General features: G+C 42.8%; 1 protein-coding gene across 1 annotated transcript; it reads left to right on the top strand.

Moving 5' to 3' along the window:
• The first annotated feature begins 400 nt into the window (after positions 1–400).
• LOC115131105 (ADP-ribosyl cyclase/cyclic ADP-ribose hydrolase 1) lies at positions 401–15,897 on the top strand. Its single transcript, XM_029662710.2, has 10 exons — positions 401–734; positions 2,004–2,134; positions 2,244–2,367; positions 12,554–12,680; positions 12,909–13,047; positions 13,563–13,645; positions 13,825–13,898; positions 13,990–14,082; positions 14,393–14,479; positions 15,626–15,897. The coding sequence occupies exons 2-10, from the start codon at positions 2,080–2,082 to the stop codon at positions 15,720–15,722; spliced, it is 879 nt and encodes a 292-aa protein (XP_029518570.2). The 5' UTR covers positions 401–734; positions 2,004–2,079; the 3' UTR covers positions 15,723–15,897.
• Positions 15,898–15,971: the final 74 nt, after the last annotated feature.

The following is a 15,971-nucleotide window of genomic DNA, read 5'->3' as shown; positions in this document are numbered from 1 at the left end:
AAATGCAGTGGAAATGTTTTTGGGGGATTCAGTTCATTTGCACGGCAATTAATTGCAATTCATCTGATCACTCTTCATAACATTCTGGAGTGTATGCAAATTTCCATCATACAAACTGAGGTAGCAGACTTTGTGAAAACTCATTTTTGTGTCATTCTCAAAACTTTTGGCCACGACTGTATGATTGAAACAGAGTACAAGGCTGGGATGGGGATTGAAACCATAACTCGCATACAAACAAGACAATTAACACCATCTCCTGGCCACTAAGTGATACTGCACACACCGTATGTTGATTGGCAATCCACCCCTTTTCCAGCCTTAAAATAAATATAAGTCCATTCAAAAATCTTATCTTTATGTATTCATATGATATATGTGTGCTCGCCCCTGTCCCTGCATATGGTAAGTGTCCTTCCCCAGAGTCCTTTTCCTGCCCTCTGTGTGGAGACGGTTGTAATGAGAGTCATGTGGGCCATCTGTCTGTGGCAAGAAAAGGCCTAGTTTATTCCCTCAGACCAGCTCTATGGGTTAGGATAGGGCTGTGTCTGTCTTGGGAGCCCAGCCCCTCAGGTTTCTTAGTTGCCAAGGGAGGAGGGTAATGTCCACTGCACAACCCCAGGACACTGCTACTGTGCAGGGAGGGAAATGAACACCACTCCTACGGACATCCAGATGTTGTGGAGCTAACTGTTCATCAACTCATCAATGTTTGTGTCCCTTCTTATGCAGTGGTAAGCACTTCTTGGTCTTTGTCTGGTTTTTATGTATTCGTTTTTGGACTGAGTGTTTCTATTGAATATGTTTGACATGATTACTGATTTATTACCATGTTATTGTTTCCTGTTGATTTATTCTAATCGTAGGTAAGGTATTTGTGTTGAGTTGGTGAGTTTGAACTGTACTTTACATCATGAGTGATAAGAAAATGGATGATTGGCTTTTAACAAAAAAAAATGACCAAAACAAAAAAAATCATTCATCAGTAATGCCTGCCTTATTTTGAGTGTGTGTGCTTGATGGACTGTTTACCCTTACATCTACTGTAAACATCTGAAAGACAACCACCTTTATGACAGGACACAAAGACAGTGGGAAGAGACAGCCACATTCCCTTAGCTGATTAGATTTAACAGGCAACAAACCCCGTGTGTGTTCTCTTGAGAGTAGTGAGAGACGCAAGGAGCTCTGCCAGCCACTTGTAAACACTGTTACTCTACTAACCCAACTCATAAACCCTATCTCTAACTAAAGTCATACCCTCTGACATACCCTATCAACACCAACTCCTCACTATTACACACACTGACCAGAATCTTACACTACCTACCAAAAAATGTTAACCTGACACTATGTATGGCCTGTTTGTATGTCTTTCTGCAAACTTCTAGTGGTTGACCTCTCCCCCATTGCACAAATGTGCTTCCTAGTAGTATAGCGTGAAATTATAATTAGAGTCACATTTGGGATAACACATGGGTTGTCTCTTCTTTTACCCCACACTGGAGGTCACCAAGCATGCAAACACTAACACACAGAGAGAGAGAAAGAGAGAGCATGAAATTATAATAAGAGTCTCCCCTCTCTTGTACACTGCTGCTATTCGCTGTTTGTTAGTTACCTATGCATAGTCATAGTCTTCGCCCCCACCTACATGTGCAGATTACCTCAACTAGCCTGTACCCCCGCACACTGACTCAGTGCCCCCTGTATATTGCCTCGTTATTCTTATTGTGTTACTTTTTATTATTACTTTTTATTTTAGCCTACTTGGTAAATATTTTCTTCTTCTTGAACTGCACTCTTGGTTAAGGGCTTGTAAGTAAGCATTTCATGGTAAAGTCTACACTTGTTGTATTCAGGGCATGTCTCAAATAAAGTTTGATTTGATTTGGTCTCTTCATTGACTTCACACTATTGATGTCAATTGATGTCACCAGGCACGTGCACACACATACACACACTTCGCTACTCTCACTCACTATTTCTTTCTCTATTGACAGTGACGGGGCCTAACTCTGAAAGTAAGAGGGGTCTGGGGCGTACCTTGGAGAGCTCCATCCATGAGCTCTGAACACCATGACCTTTCAGAAGTCGTCGTCGACCTCTAGCATATTCCACATGCTCATATTATGTGAGTTATATTCAATAGTACCTCCATAACCTGAGTGAAAGAACACCTTTATAGACATTGATGAATATATTCAAAGAGGTATTGTACTTGTGTTATTTTCTTTCATCAGGGTTTGTCATTGTCCTGTTTTGCACTGATGGTTTGACAGCTGGGATGGGGACGACACCTAACCTGAAACACATTGTGATTGGTCGATGTTACAGCTACATTACACTAGTTTGGCCTAATTCCAGGTAAAGTGTGGGTAAGACATGAAAAAGTAGGCAGTTTGACCGACTTAGTGTCTTGACAAATCAAATGTATTTCTAACATAGAATCCCTTACGGAAAACCACATGATTTCACATGTGGAAAATAACCTGATTTCACATGTGGAAAATAACATGATTTCACATTTGAAAAAGTGTTTGTGGAACATAGGCAAAATAGCCACCTTTTATAATAAAGTATTGCAGGCTAACAATAAAATACAATTGCTTACAGTTGCCAAAGAAAAATCAAATCAAATGTATTTATTTAGCCCTTCGTACATCAGCTGATATCGCAAAGTGCTGTACAGAAACCCAGCCTAAAACCCCAAACAACAAGCAATGCAGGTGTAGAAGCACAGTGGCTAGGAAAAACTCCCTAGAAAGGCCAAAACCTAGGGAGAAACCTAGACAGGAACCAGGCTTTGAGGGGTGGCCAGTCCTCTCCCCAGTCCTCTTCTGGCTGTGCCGGGTGGAGATTATAACAGAACATGGCCAAGATGTACAAATGTTCATAAATGACCAGCATGGTCAAATAATAATAATCACAGTAGTTGTCGAGGGTGCATCAAGTCAGCACCTCAGGAGTAAATGTCAGTTGGCTTTTCATAGCCGATCATTAAGAGTATCTCTACCGCTCCTGCTGTCTCTAGAGAGTTGAAAACAGCAGGTCTGGGGCAGGTAGCACGTCCGGTGAACAGGTCAGTGTTCCATAGCCGCAGGCAGAACAGTTGAAACTGGAGCAGCAGCACGGCCAGGTGGACTGGGGACAGCAAGGAGTCATCATGCCAGGTTGTCCTGAGGCATGGTCCTAGGGCTCAGGTCCTCCGAGAGAGAGAGAGAGAGAAAGAAAGAAAACCATTTGAAAGCACACATTTACTTTACCGGTAGAAATACTTTTTTTGTTGTTGTTGATATTTTCATCTTTATAAGTGAATTCATACTTTCTCATCTTTTGGACCCAGTCATTCGTTTGCTTAGTTCGATATTTATGGGCGCGACCCAGCCATTCGTTTTTTATGTTCCATGGCAACGATCTTATCCCTTGCTTGTTAGCTAGCCAGCTAGCTACGGCTAACACAGTCACAACCTTTGCAGGTAGAGTAACAGCAAAGTAGCTGTTTTCTGTTGACATTCATTTGGGTACATCCATAACAATGAGCTGATAATGGCTGATTTTGCCTGGCATAGGTAGAAAAGTTTTCCTTCTCGTCAGAACACTCAACACTTCATAATGAGGAGATCACATCGTTTTTCCAACACTAGGCTAGGAATTTGAACAATTGTTTATTGCTAGCAAACCTGCCTTTATGACAACTAAATTTTAAAATATCAGTTGCTGATAACAGCTGGTCAAACTAGAAACATGGAAGTACTTTACAGCATAGCGCCACTTGCGTCATGACTGCAACAGTAGGGACCAGATACATTCTTGTTCATCACTCACCACGTTAAGTCATCAGACGCTCCCCCCCAAAATATGTCTCTGCAAAAACAAATCAATGAAAGTCTCCTAGCAAAGTTTGTTCCTCGTAGGACCTGCATTTACAATGTATCTTATTCCGTTTTGTGTGGTTGTTGGTTTAGCATTCTGTAACTTTGTAGCAAGTACGGTCTGCATGTGTAGGCGCTTATTGCGTCATGATTGCAAGGTTCCCCGATATATTTTCGAACTGTCCAGTTATCTGGTTTTAATGTCCATTCTAGAATTCCCTTTTAACCAATCAGAAACGAGTATTCAATAATGCTGTGGTATGTTTAATTATAAACTGGGTGGTTCGAGCCCTGAATGCTGATTGGCTGACAGCCATGGTATATCAGACCGTATACCATGGGTATGACAAAACATTTATTTTTACTACTCTAATTACATTGGTAACCATTTTATAATAGCAATATGGTACCTTGGGGGTTTGTGGTATATGGCCAATATACCATGGCTAAGGGCTGTATCCAGGCACTCCGCGTTGCGTCGTGCATAATAACAGACCTTAGCCATGGTATATTGGCCATATACCACACCCCCTTGTGCCTAATTGCTTAAATATAAACTGAGTGGTTCGAGCTCTGAATGTTGATTGGCTGACAGCCATAGTATATCAGATCGTATACCACTGGTATTACAAAACATGTATATTTACTGCTCTAATTACGTTGGTGGGCAGTTTATAATAGCAATAAGGCACCTTGGGGTGTGTGATACATGGCCAATATCACACAGCTACGGGCTGTGTCCAGGCACTCTGTGCGTGTGTGTGTGTATGTGTGTTTGCCTGTGTCATGAACGCTGAGTGCAAACTGCTTCAGTATATTCATTTAATTGACCCTTCATTTTCATTGGAATGATCACAACGGTGCAATGCAAGTGCTCATAAAACATAAAAGTTTCACTGTACCTCCATTACTGAGTAAGAAATGGGGTTCACAGTCACAGTCAATACATCCTTTGTGTGTGGGTTTTCGTCAACCTCTAGCAATGAGCCTTTAAAGTACTTCCTGTTTTGGTACGGAGTTATGGGGGTTAATTTTTACTCTTATGACTCTATCAAAGCAGGCAAACTTTGAAGCAAGTCTGAAAACATGGTTACAGTAGTTAAAAGAAGTGTGCAATACGTACAAATGTACAATGAATGACAATAACCTCATGTGAAACCAGACGTCAATTTGTTAAAAGGACATGTCATCTCGCCACCTTCCACTCCGATGTAATTAAACCGCAAATCAATCACATCAGTGGTCATGCAGAACAAACACAAAGCACCTACCATTTCACGAATGCATATATACAGTTGAAGTCGGAAGTTTACGTACAGCTTAGCCAAATGCATATAAACTCAGGGTTTCACAATTCTTGACATTTAATCCGAGTAAAAATTGCCTGTCTTAGGTCAGTTAAGATCATCACTCTATTTTAAGAATGTGAAATGTCAGAATAATAGCAGAGAGAATAATTTATTTCAGCTTTTATTTCTTTCGTCACATTCCCAGTGGGTCAGAAGTTCACATACACCCAATTAGTATTTGGTAGCATTGCCTTTAAACTGTTTAACCTGGATCAAATGTTTCGGGTAGCCTTCCACAAGCTTCCCACAATAAGTTGGGTGAATTTTGGCCCATTCCTTCTGACAGAGCTGAGTCAGATTTGTAGGCCTTCTTGCTCGCACACACTTTTTCAGTTCTGCCCACAAATGTTCTATAGGATTGAGGTCAGGGCTTTGTGAATGGCACTCCAATACATTGACTTTGTTGTCCTTAAGTCATTTTGCCACAACTTTGGAAGTATGTTTGGGGTCATTGTCCATTTGGAAGACCCACTTACGACCAAGCTTTAACTTCCTGACTGAAGTCTTGAGATGTTGCTTCAATATATCCACAACATTTTCCCTCCTCATGATGCCATCTATTTTGTGAAGTGCACCAGTCCCTCCTGCAGCAAAGCACCCCCACAACATGATGCTGCCAACCCCGTGCTTCCCTGATGGGATGATGTTCTTCGGTTCGCAAGCCTCCCCCTTTTTCCTCCAAACATAACGGTGGTCATTAGGGCCAAACGGTTCTATTTTTGCTTCATCAGACCAGAGGACATTTTCCCAAGAAGTACAATCTTGTCCCCATGTGCAGTTGCAAACCGTAGTCTGGCTTTTCATGGCGGTTTTGGAGCAGTGGCTTCTTCCTTGCTGAGCGGCCTTTCAGGTTATGTCAATATAGGACTCGTTTTACTGTCGATATTGTCACGCCCTGACCTTAGAGAGCCTTTTTTATTCTCTATTTGGTTAGGTCAGGGTGTGACTTGGGTGGGCAAATCTATGTTTCTATTTCTTTGTTGGCCTAGTATGGATCCCAATCAGAGGCAGCTGTTTATCGTTGTCTCTGATTGGGGATCATACTTAAGGCAGCCCTTTCCCCCCTTCAGTTGTGGGATCTTGATTTTGTTAGTTGCTCAATAGCCTGCAGAACTTTACATTCGTTTTTATATTTTGTTGGTTTTTTGGTGTTCATTTGAAATAAAAGTAAGATGTTCGCCAACCACGCTGCACCTTGGTCTCATTCCAACAACGGGTGTAACAGATATAGATACTTATGTACCTGTTTCCTCCAGCATCCTCACAAGGTCTTTTGCTGTTGTTCTGGGATTGATTTGCACTTTTTGCACCAAAGTACGTTCATCTCTAGGAGACAGAACGTGTCTCCTTCCTGAGCAGTATGATGGCTGCGTGGTCCCATGGTGTTTATACTTGCGTACTATTGTTTGTACAGATGAACATGGTACCTTCAGGCGTTTGAAAATTGCTCCCAAGGATGAACCAGACTTGTGGAAGTCTACAATTTCTTTTCTGAGGTTTGGCTGATTTCTTTTGATTTTACCATGATGTCAAGCAAAGAGAAACTGAGTTTGAAGGTAGACCTTGAAATACAGGTACACCTCCAATTGACTCAAATGACTCAAATGACGTCAATTAGCCTATCAGAAGCTTCTAAAGCCATGACATCCTTTTCTGGAATTTTCCAAGCGGTTTAAAGGCACAGTCAACTTAGTGTATGTAAACTTCTGACCCACTGGAATTGTGATACAGTGAATTATAAGTGAAATAATCCGTCTGTGAACAATTTTTGGAATAATTACTTCTGTAAGTAGATGTCCTAACCGACTTGCCAAAATGATAGTTTGTTAAAAAGAAATTTGTGGAGTGGTTGAAAAACTAGTTTTAATGGCCCACCATGTCTGTCATAGCCTCACAGGCAGAGAGAGAGGGCTGTATTGGAGAAGCGTGAGTGATGTCTCTGTACTTGTTGAGAACGAATATGTCACAGCTAAGATGAATGCACTCCCTCCTGTTAGAGAGTGATGGGTTAGCAACATAATGCGTGAGACGTAATGAGGAATTACAACACTGCTACATCTAGCATCCTTTTGGACACTGCGATCCATCCATTTCCTCTAATCATAAATCTAATCAGGGCGTGAAAACAGAGGTAACCGATGTCTTCGATCATGAAAGTTTAAAGGAGGCAGTGTAATTGGTAGTGCATCATAAAGCTTTGGGCTCTGCACGACTTCCTGTGACAGATAATCCCACATTATACTCCCTTTCTCTGGGAGTTGGACTGTGTGTGTGCGTGCGCGCCTTTGGGCCTTATTGCTTAAATAACTTGGAAAAAATACACTTTATGACACTGTCATGAAGTATTATGACCACCATAATCATATAAGCCAGATAGGCCTATCACGAGCATGGCCATATGTCAGTCATCACTCAAAGGTAGTGTCTTGTCCTGCTCCTGAAATTTGCTCCTGCATTCATCCCAGTCATCAGCAACAGAGCATTGGGGTACAGTAGGTACACGTCTGACATCAATGTGTGCACAATTACAATCATTTAATATGGTACATTTCAGAAAATGTTATATAACATACACATTAAGTTTTCAAGTAGGCTATGGTGTAATCTGCAATGCTTCACCTTGTGTGGTAGGTCTTGTGGGATTTGACACTCTTATGTAGGTGTCATAACCAGACATAAAATAACTATCGTGGGAGGCTTTGTGGGTTTTAACACTCTTATGTAGGTGTCATAACCAGCCTTAAAATAATACATGTCACAACAGGCCTAAATATGTGTCACGACAGTGTTATGACTGTTTATTGACAGGTTAGTCAGTTGTACAAATGAATGTATTCAAATGAAATGTTTCTGAATCAGAGAGGTGTGGGGGGCTGCCTTATAGTACAGCAGAGCTCGTGTCCGACTCCAGACCCCCCCCCAACTGAATAGATAAGAGCATATCATGTGCACACTGCTTACAAAACAGAGCTGAGCGCTCTCCCAGGCGGGCTCCGGCACTCTCCCTGGGTCGACCGCCCACCTGTCTATCTCTTCCCAAGTTGTATAGTCCAGATTCTGCTCCCACGTCCAGAAATCCTGACATTGCTGCCTCTCCTGCTCCTGCCCGTGGTTCTGTAACGGCTTTCTTCCGTCGAAGGAGAGGAGGACCAAAATGCAGCGTAGTTTGTGTTCAACATGTTTAGTCAAATACGATAACGTGAACACTACACAAATACAAAATAACAAACGTGGCAAAACCCGAAACAGTCCTATCTGGTGCAGAGAACACAAAGACAGGAAACAAACACCCACAAACCCCAACACAAAACAAGCTGCCTAAATATGGTTCCCAATCAGAGACAATGACTAACACCTGCCTCTGATTGAGAACCAACCATATCAGGCCATACATAGAAACGGACAAACTAGACACACAACATAGAATGCACACCCAGCTCACGTCCTGACCAACACTAAAACAAGGAAAACACAACAGAACTATGGTCTCAGAGGTCTTCCTATGGTCTTCCTCAGCTTCTCAGAGGAAGGGAAGAACCACCCTCAACAGTGAATTTCATAAAAATAAAAATTGTGAAACATTAAAGTTATCCTTTTTAGGTAAAACTATACAAAATATATTGTCACCAAATAATTGATTAAAACACACTGTTTTGCAATGAAGGTGTACTGTTGTCTCAGCAGCACTCCCTGGGGTAGCATTATGGTGTAGCCGGAGGACAACTACACTACACGACCAAAAGTATGTGGACACCTGCTAGTCGATCATCTCATTCCAAAATCATCTGCATTAATATGGAGTTCGTCCCCCATTTGCTGCTATAACAGCCTCCCCTCTTCTGGGAAGGCACTCCACTACATTTTGGAACATTGCTGCAGGGACTTGCTTCCATTCAGCTACAAGAGCATTAGTGAGGTTGGGCACTGATGTTGGGCGATTAGGCCTGGCTCGGCGTTCCAATTCATCCCAAAGGTGTTCGATGGGGTTGAGGTCAGGACTCTGTGCAGCCCAGTCAAGTTCTTCCACACCGATCTCGATAAACCATTTCTTGAATTGACCTCGCACAGGGCCATTGTCATGCTGAATCAGGAAAGGGCCTTCCCCAAACTGCTGCCACAAATTTGGAAGCACAGAATCGTCTAGTATGTAAATCTATGCAATAGTGTTAAGATTTCCCTTCACTGGAACTAAGGGGCCTAGCCCGAACCATGAAAAACTGCCCCAGACCCTTATTCCTCCTCCACCAAACTTTACAGTTGGCACTATGCATTGGGGCATCCGCCAAACCCGACGGACTGCCAGATTCATCACTCCAGAGAAGGTGTTTCCACTGCTCCATAGTCCAATGGCTGCGAGCTTTACACCATTCTAGATAGACTTGTTGGGAAGGTGGCATCCTGTGACAGTGCCATGTTGAAAGTCCCTGCGCTCTTCAGTAAGGCCATTCTACTGCCAATATTTGACCGGGGCAGCTCTAGCAAGGCAAACATTTGACGGACTGACTGGTTGGAAAGGTAGCATCCTATGACAGTGCCACATTGAAAGCCATTGAGTTCTTCAGTAAGGCCATTCTACTGCCAATGTTTGCATGGCTGTGTGCTCGATTTTATACACCTGTCAGCAACGAGTGTGGCTGAAATAGCCAAATCCACTAATTTGAAGGGGTGTCCACATACCTTTTGTATATACAGTGCATTCGGAAGTTTGCAGAAACTTTTTCCACATTTTGTTACGTTACAGCCTTATTTAAAAATGAATTACATTTTTATTTCCCCCCTAATCAATCTATGCACAATACCCAACAAGGAAAAAGCAAAAACAGTTTATTTTTTAATTTTTGCAAAAAATAAATATTAAAAAACACAAAATATCACATTTATATAAGTATTCATACCCTTTACTCAATACTTTGTTGAAGCACCTTTGGCAGCGATTACAGCCTTGTGTCTTCTTGGGTATGATACTACGAGCTTGACACACGAATATTTGGGGAGTTTCCCCCATTCTTTTCTGCAGATCCTGTCAAGCTCTGCCATGCTGAATGGGGAGCGTTGCTGCACAGCTACTTTCAGGTCTCTACAGAGATGTTCGATCGGGTTCAAGTCCGGGATCTGGCTGGGCCTCTCAAGGACATTCAAAAACTTGTCCAGAAGCCACTCCTCCGTTGTCTTCACTGTGTGCTTAGGGTTGTTGTCCTGTTGGAAGGTGAACCTTCGCCCCAGTCTGAGAACCTGCTCCAGAACGCTCAGGACTTCATCAAGGATCTCTCTGTACTTTGCTCCATTCATCTTTGCCTCGATCCTGACGAGTCTCCCAGTCCCTGCTGCTGAAAATCATCCCCACAGCATGATGCTGCCACGACAATGCTTCACCGTAGGGATGGTGCCAGGTTTCCTCCAGATGTGATGCTTGGCATTCAGGCCAAAGAGTTCAATCTTGGTTTCATCAGACCAGAGAATCTTGTTTCTCATGGTCTGAGAGTCCTTTAGGTGCCTTTTGGCAAACTCTAAGCGGGCTGTCATGTGCCTTTTACTGAGGAGTGGCATCAGTCTGGCACTCTACCATAAAAGCCTGATTGGTGGAGTGCTGCAGAGATGATTGTCCTTCTGGAAGGTTCTCCCATATCCACATAGGAACTCTGGAGCTCTGTCAGAGTGACCACCGGGTTCTTGCTCACCTCCCCGACCAAGGTCCTTCTCCCTCGGTTGCTCACTTTGGCCAGGTGGCCAGTTCCAGGAGGAGTCTTGGTGATTACAAACTTCTTCCATTTAAGAATGATGGAGGCCACTGTGTTCTTGGGGACCTTCAATGCTGCAGAAATGTTTTGGTACCCTTCCCCAGATCTGTGCCTCAACCCAATCCTGTCTGGCTGTAATCTCTGCCACATGTGCTTTAAAAAGTGTGGAGTAAATGGTCTGAAAACTTATGTAAATGTGATATTTAAAAAAAATATATATATATACATTTGCAAATATTGGTGGTATGGAAGGACATGCAGCAGGACATTTCAGGTTGCTAGCGACCAAGAGGTTTTAATTAAGTTCAAATCCCAGTTAAGGCTGTGTCCCAAGTGTGGTTACAGTTCAAAATAAAACAATGTTTTTTACACTAATTGAAATCAGAATAGAGCAGCATAATGTAATTTTATAGAAATTAGACATTCAAATTATTGTATATACTTTAGGAAAAGTGCAAAAATGTATTCTAGGCAATATGTACAGCCAATCTCCTTTATGTCCACAGACCTGGTGATGCAGCAGGTACTTCAGGTTGCAACCAAAAGGTTGTGCAGTTAAGTCCCAAGTAATCAAGAGGACCATGACACTATGTTTTAAAAATGTTATTGGGGATGGCCCTGGAACCAACCAGAATCTAATTAAAACCTGCAGGGGACTATGACTGTTTAAATTGAATTAATGTAAATTAAGCATTTTAAAGTAAAATATTCTCAATGGCATTTAACACCTGGGTTATCACATGTGTTCAAATGTCATGTGTAGTTTCATGTCATCACATGTTTTTTGCATCCCCATGTTGTCCATTTATTTCACATGAGATCATGTTGTAAGGGATCTTATTTTTTTGTAAGGGATCTTATTTCATTATATGCAACATGCTCTCAACATCTAAGGTGCAGTTAACTCAAATGAACTTATCCTCTGCAGCAGAGGTAACTCTGGGTCTTCCTTTCCTGTGGCGGTCCTCATGCGAGTCAGTTTCATCATTGAGCTTGATGTTTTTTGTGACTGCACTTGAAGAAACTTTAAAGATCCTGGAATTTTATGGCTTGACTGACCTTCATGTCTTAAGTAATGATTGGCTGTCATTTCTCATTGATTATTTGAGCTGTTCTTGCCATAATATGAACTTGGTGTTTTACCAAATAGGGCTATATTCTGTATACCACCCCTACCTTGTCACAACACAACTCAGCTCAAAAGCATTAAAAAGGAAATAAATTCCACAAATTAACTTTTAACAAGGCAGATCTGTTAATTGAAATGCATTCCAGGTGATTACCTCATGAAGCTGGTTGAGAGAATTCCAAGAGTGTGCAAAGTTGTCATCAAGGCAAAGGGTGGCTACTTTGAAGACTCTCAAATATTAAATATATTTTGATTTGTTTACACTTTTTTGGTTACTACATGATTTCATATGTGTTATTTCATGGTACATGATTCCATATGTGTTATTTCATAGTTTTGATGTCTTCGCTATTATTCTACAATGTAGAAAATAGTAAAAATAAAGGAAAACCCTGGAATGAGTAGGTGTGTCCAAACTTTTGACTGGTGCTGTAGGTAAAAGTGCTGTGTGTGTTACTGTAGCTATGACTGTGAGGAGATCTGGAGGGAGTTTGAGGAGGCTGTAATGAGGAAGTCTCGCTGTAATGTGAAGGTTAAGGACTACAAAAGGATGTTCCATGCCACACCACAGACTCTGACATGTGGTAAGGTGAGTATCACCATGGCAGCTCTGGATTCTTATCCGAGACAGGTGGGACCTGATCCTAGATCAGCATTCCTACCCTGTGACAATTTATGAGTACGGGCCCTGAATCCTCTCAGGATGTAACTGACTGTGTTGTGTTTTTGAGTATCTTTGATTTCTTGAGTATCTACTGTATGATTCCTCTGAGATCTAGTATCTGATTTGTGCTTGTTGCCCTCGTGGTTTTTGTAGTTGCTGTTCTGGAGTAAGACCAGGGAGCTGATACACAGCTATGCAGCTGTAACACGTCGTTTCTGGACCCTGGAGGACACGCTGGTGGGATACATGTTCAATGACCTCATCTGGTGCGGACAGGAAGAGAAAGACAGAGGTAGGATTCTTCATGATCTGAGAGAGAGAGAGAGAGAGAGAGAGAGAGAGAGTTATGATTCCCCTCTTCACATTGTTCCCAAAAGAACTGAAGGAACAGTTGTTCCAGTGGGCGCCAAGCCATCACTCCAAAGCCCCTGATTTGGAGAGAGGTCACAATATGACAGGCTGGGGCTCTGTGGTTGACCACAGATGTAATGTTTGGGTCAGTGCTTACAGGAAGTTTAGACAGAGTGGGGGATATCGCACACATAGGGTGTTATGTAGCGCAGCTGTACCACAACACCATGTGTTACACCCCCATCTCTGTGGTAAACTCTTCCAATTTTGCACCGGAGAGACCCCCCCTGCTCTGCACACGAATCAAACATGGAGAATGACTTTGCTTCTTTTTTTTAGAAGGATAATGTAATCTTCACAGCAGATGTCATTGACTTTGTCTCTGTGGTGGTTGTTATATGTAAAAAATGGCTGTCTCTCTCTTATGAAGCTCCTTCATGTGTTTCTCTTTGTTAGGCTTTGATTTCAACTCTTGCCCAGACTGGTCAACGTGTGTTCACCATCCTGTCTATTCCTTGTGGAGACAAGCCTCACAAAACGTAAGCTCGCTCACAAAATGGTAGCCTAAACGACACGAATGCCACTAATCTCACGGCAATATTTTTGTGGTAGGGATGTGCCTTGTGATTTTTGTGATACTGGGTGACTGCATGACATGTCTACTGTATATTGTGGACTATGTCTGGCTATGATGGCCTCATCTCTGTATGTTTGCCAGTTTGCTGCAGCGGCATGTGGCAACATCACAGTACTGCTCAATGGATCCATAGAGAATGCTTTCAACAGGAAAAGGTAAGGCGAAGACGTGACAGCCACTGACAGTACATAGTGGTCTAACAGGGGTAGTGATTGTTTCACTCTGGTCCTTTTCATCTTGTTCTAGCATGTTTGGGGGTGTGGAGCTGGACAGCCTGAACCCCAGAATGGTGGATCATGTCAACATCAAGGTGGTGGCCAACCTGGAGGGACCCTTCATGTGAGAATGACTGGGAATGCGTCCCAAATAGCACTCTATTCCCTACATAGAGCCCGTTGGGCCCTGGTCAAGAGTAATGCACCACATTGGGAATAGGGTGCCATTTGGAACGAACCCTAGATAAACACCCAAGTTACGAACTGGGCATATCTTTCAATATCAACACAAAATAAGTTTATCTATGCAAATGTCATGCAAATTAAGTTATTGTCAAGTTGCATCAGATACAAACGGTTTGTCTACAATACACCAACCTTTAGAAATACTGTATGTTATGTACTTTATGTATCCTCGTTCTCTGCTCCTTTAGAGAATCCTGCACTCAGGGTTCCATTGTGGATTTGATCAATGTCCTACAGACCAGAGGGTTCCGCTGGACCTGCACAGACAGTGACCTGTAAGTCACATCACCTATACATCACTTCATCCTTCACTAAAACACAATTTGTTTTGAACATTTCGGTAACTTTCTAGTTTTCCAGAAATCCTGAGTATTCCTGCTTATTAGGTATGCTTGCTGAAAGCAAAGCAAACTTTAGAAACTGTTCACACTTATTATTATTATTTGCCATCTGCTGGAACCTCTAGCGCCAAAACCGTAAAAGCTACCAACACCAAAGCAATTTTAAACTTCCAGACTACCACCGATTGTCATGTGTGCTCCCTGTCTGGCCTCTAGGTCACCAGGCTGCTCATTATGGCCACACCTGTCACCATCGTTACGCGCATCAGCACATAATGACACTCACCTGGACTCCATCACTTCCCTGATTACCTGCCCTATATATGTCACTCCCTTTGGTTCCTTCCCCAGGTGTCGTTGTTTCTGTTTCAGTTTCATGTCTGTGCGTTGTTTGTGTTTCTTGTTTTGTATTATGTTTCGTTCATTTATTAAATTAAATCACTCCCTGAACTTGCTTTCTGACTCCCAGCGCACACGTTACAGAATGACGCCTCACCAAAGGGAAGCATCAGAGTTTTTTAGTTTTTGTGTTGAGGTGATGTCTGGTCCGGGAGTCAGAACCGGCGTTACCTGGGAGGCCTCAGCCGGTTTGTAGGATTCCCATAACTCGGCGGGTTCGACGGGTTCCCCTTCCTTTGCTGGCTCGACGGGTTTCCATACCCCAGTGGGATCGACAGGCTGTGATGCCTCAGCAGGCTCAATAGGCTCCCATGCCTCAGCTAGGTGAATAGGTTCCCGTGCCTCGACCAAGGCAGCCAGGGAGGCCTCAGCCGGCTCATCGGGCTCTCACGCCTCAGCCGGTTCATCAGGTTTCTTGCGCCTCAGAAGAGGGGGCCGGTCCGCTCCTGGTCCCTGGGATCGTCCCTGTGGTTGGCGTCCTGCGGCTAGAGCCTCATGCCGGGGTGGGGGTAATGTCACGTATGCTCTCTCCAATGCTTTAGGTCGCCATGCTCCCGTGCCTCTGCGGGATCGACAGAGTAACAGAGTTTCTGGAAAACTTGGGAATTTTGGGAAAGTGAACAGAACCCTAAACACGGTAGAGTGCACATTGTTATTTTGAATCTTCATGTCTCCTCACAGAACTCTGATGATCCTCCAGTGCATCCAGAACCCTCAACAGTTCTCCTGCCTGCCCTGTGCTAACAGCCTACTGCACAGACAGAGGCTACATCTATAGATGGGTTACATCCACCCTAAAAATATTACCCCCATAGTAGGCTGTCACTTTTCAGTGCATTATACTCTATCCAAGTTGTCTTTAGATATACATACATTTTGCTGTTTGTTTACTATGTCTGTTGATTTTAACTGAAATAAAGACAGATTCATTATATTTATGTGATAATGACATCGTCAAAACTGCTCTGTGATTGGTCCTTTCATAATGACATCATCATAACCCTGCTCTCTGATTGGTCCCTAATCT

The sequence above is a fragment of the Oncorhynchus nerka genome, linkage group LG6, assembly GCF_034236695.1.
Source record: "Oncorhynchus nerka isolate Pitt River linkage group LG6, Oner_Uvic_2.0, whole genome shotgun sequence".
Lineage (NCBI taxonomy): Eukaryota > Metazoa > Chordata > Actinopteri > Salmoniformes > Salmonidae > Oncorhynchus > Oncorhynchus nerka.
The sequence above is the reverse complement of the archived record's forward strand: the minus strand, read 5'-3'. Positions and strand labels throughout refer to the sequence as shown.

Excerpts from the sequence above, each read along its gene's own strand:
- LOC115131105 (XM_029662710.2), top strand. The coding sequence starts at position 2,080 with ATGACCTTTCAGAAGTCGTCGTCGACCTCTAGCATATTCCACATGCTC. Across the intron at positions 13,899-13,989 it reads AATGCTTTCAACAGGAAAAG|CATGTTTGGGGGTGTGGAGC; the intron begins GTAAGGCGAAGA and ends ATCTTGTTCTAG. Across the intron at positions 14,480-15,625 it reads ACCTGCACAGACAGTGACCT|AACTCTGATGATCCTCCAGT; the intron begins GTAAGTCACATC and ends GTCTCCTCACAG.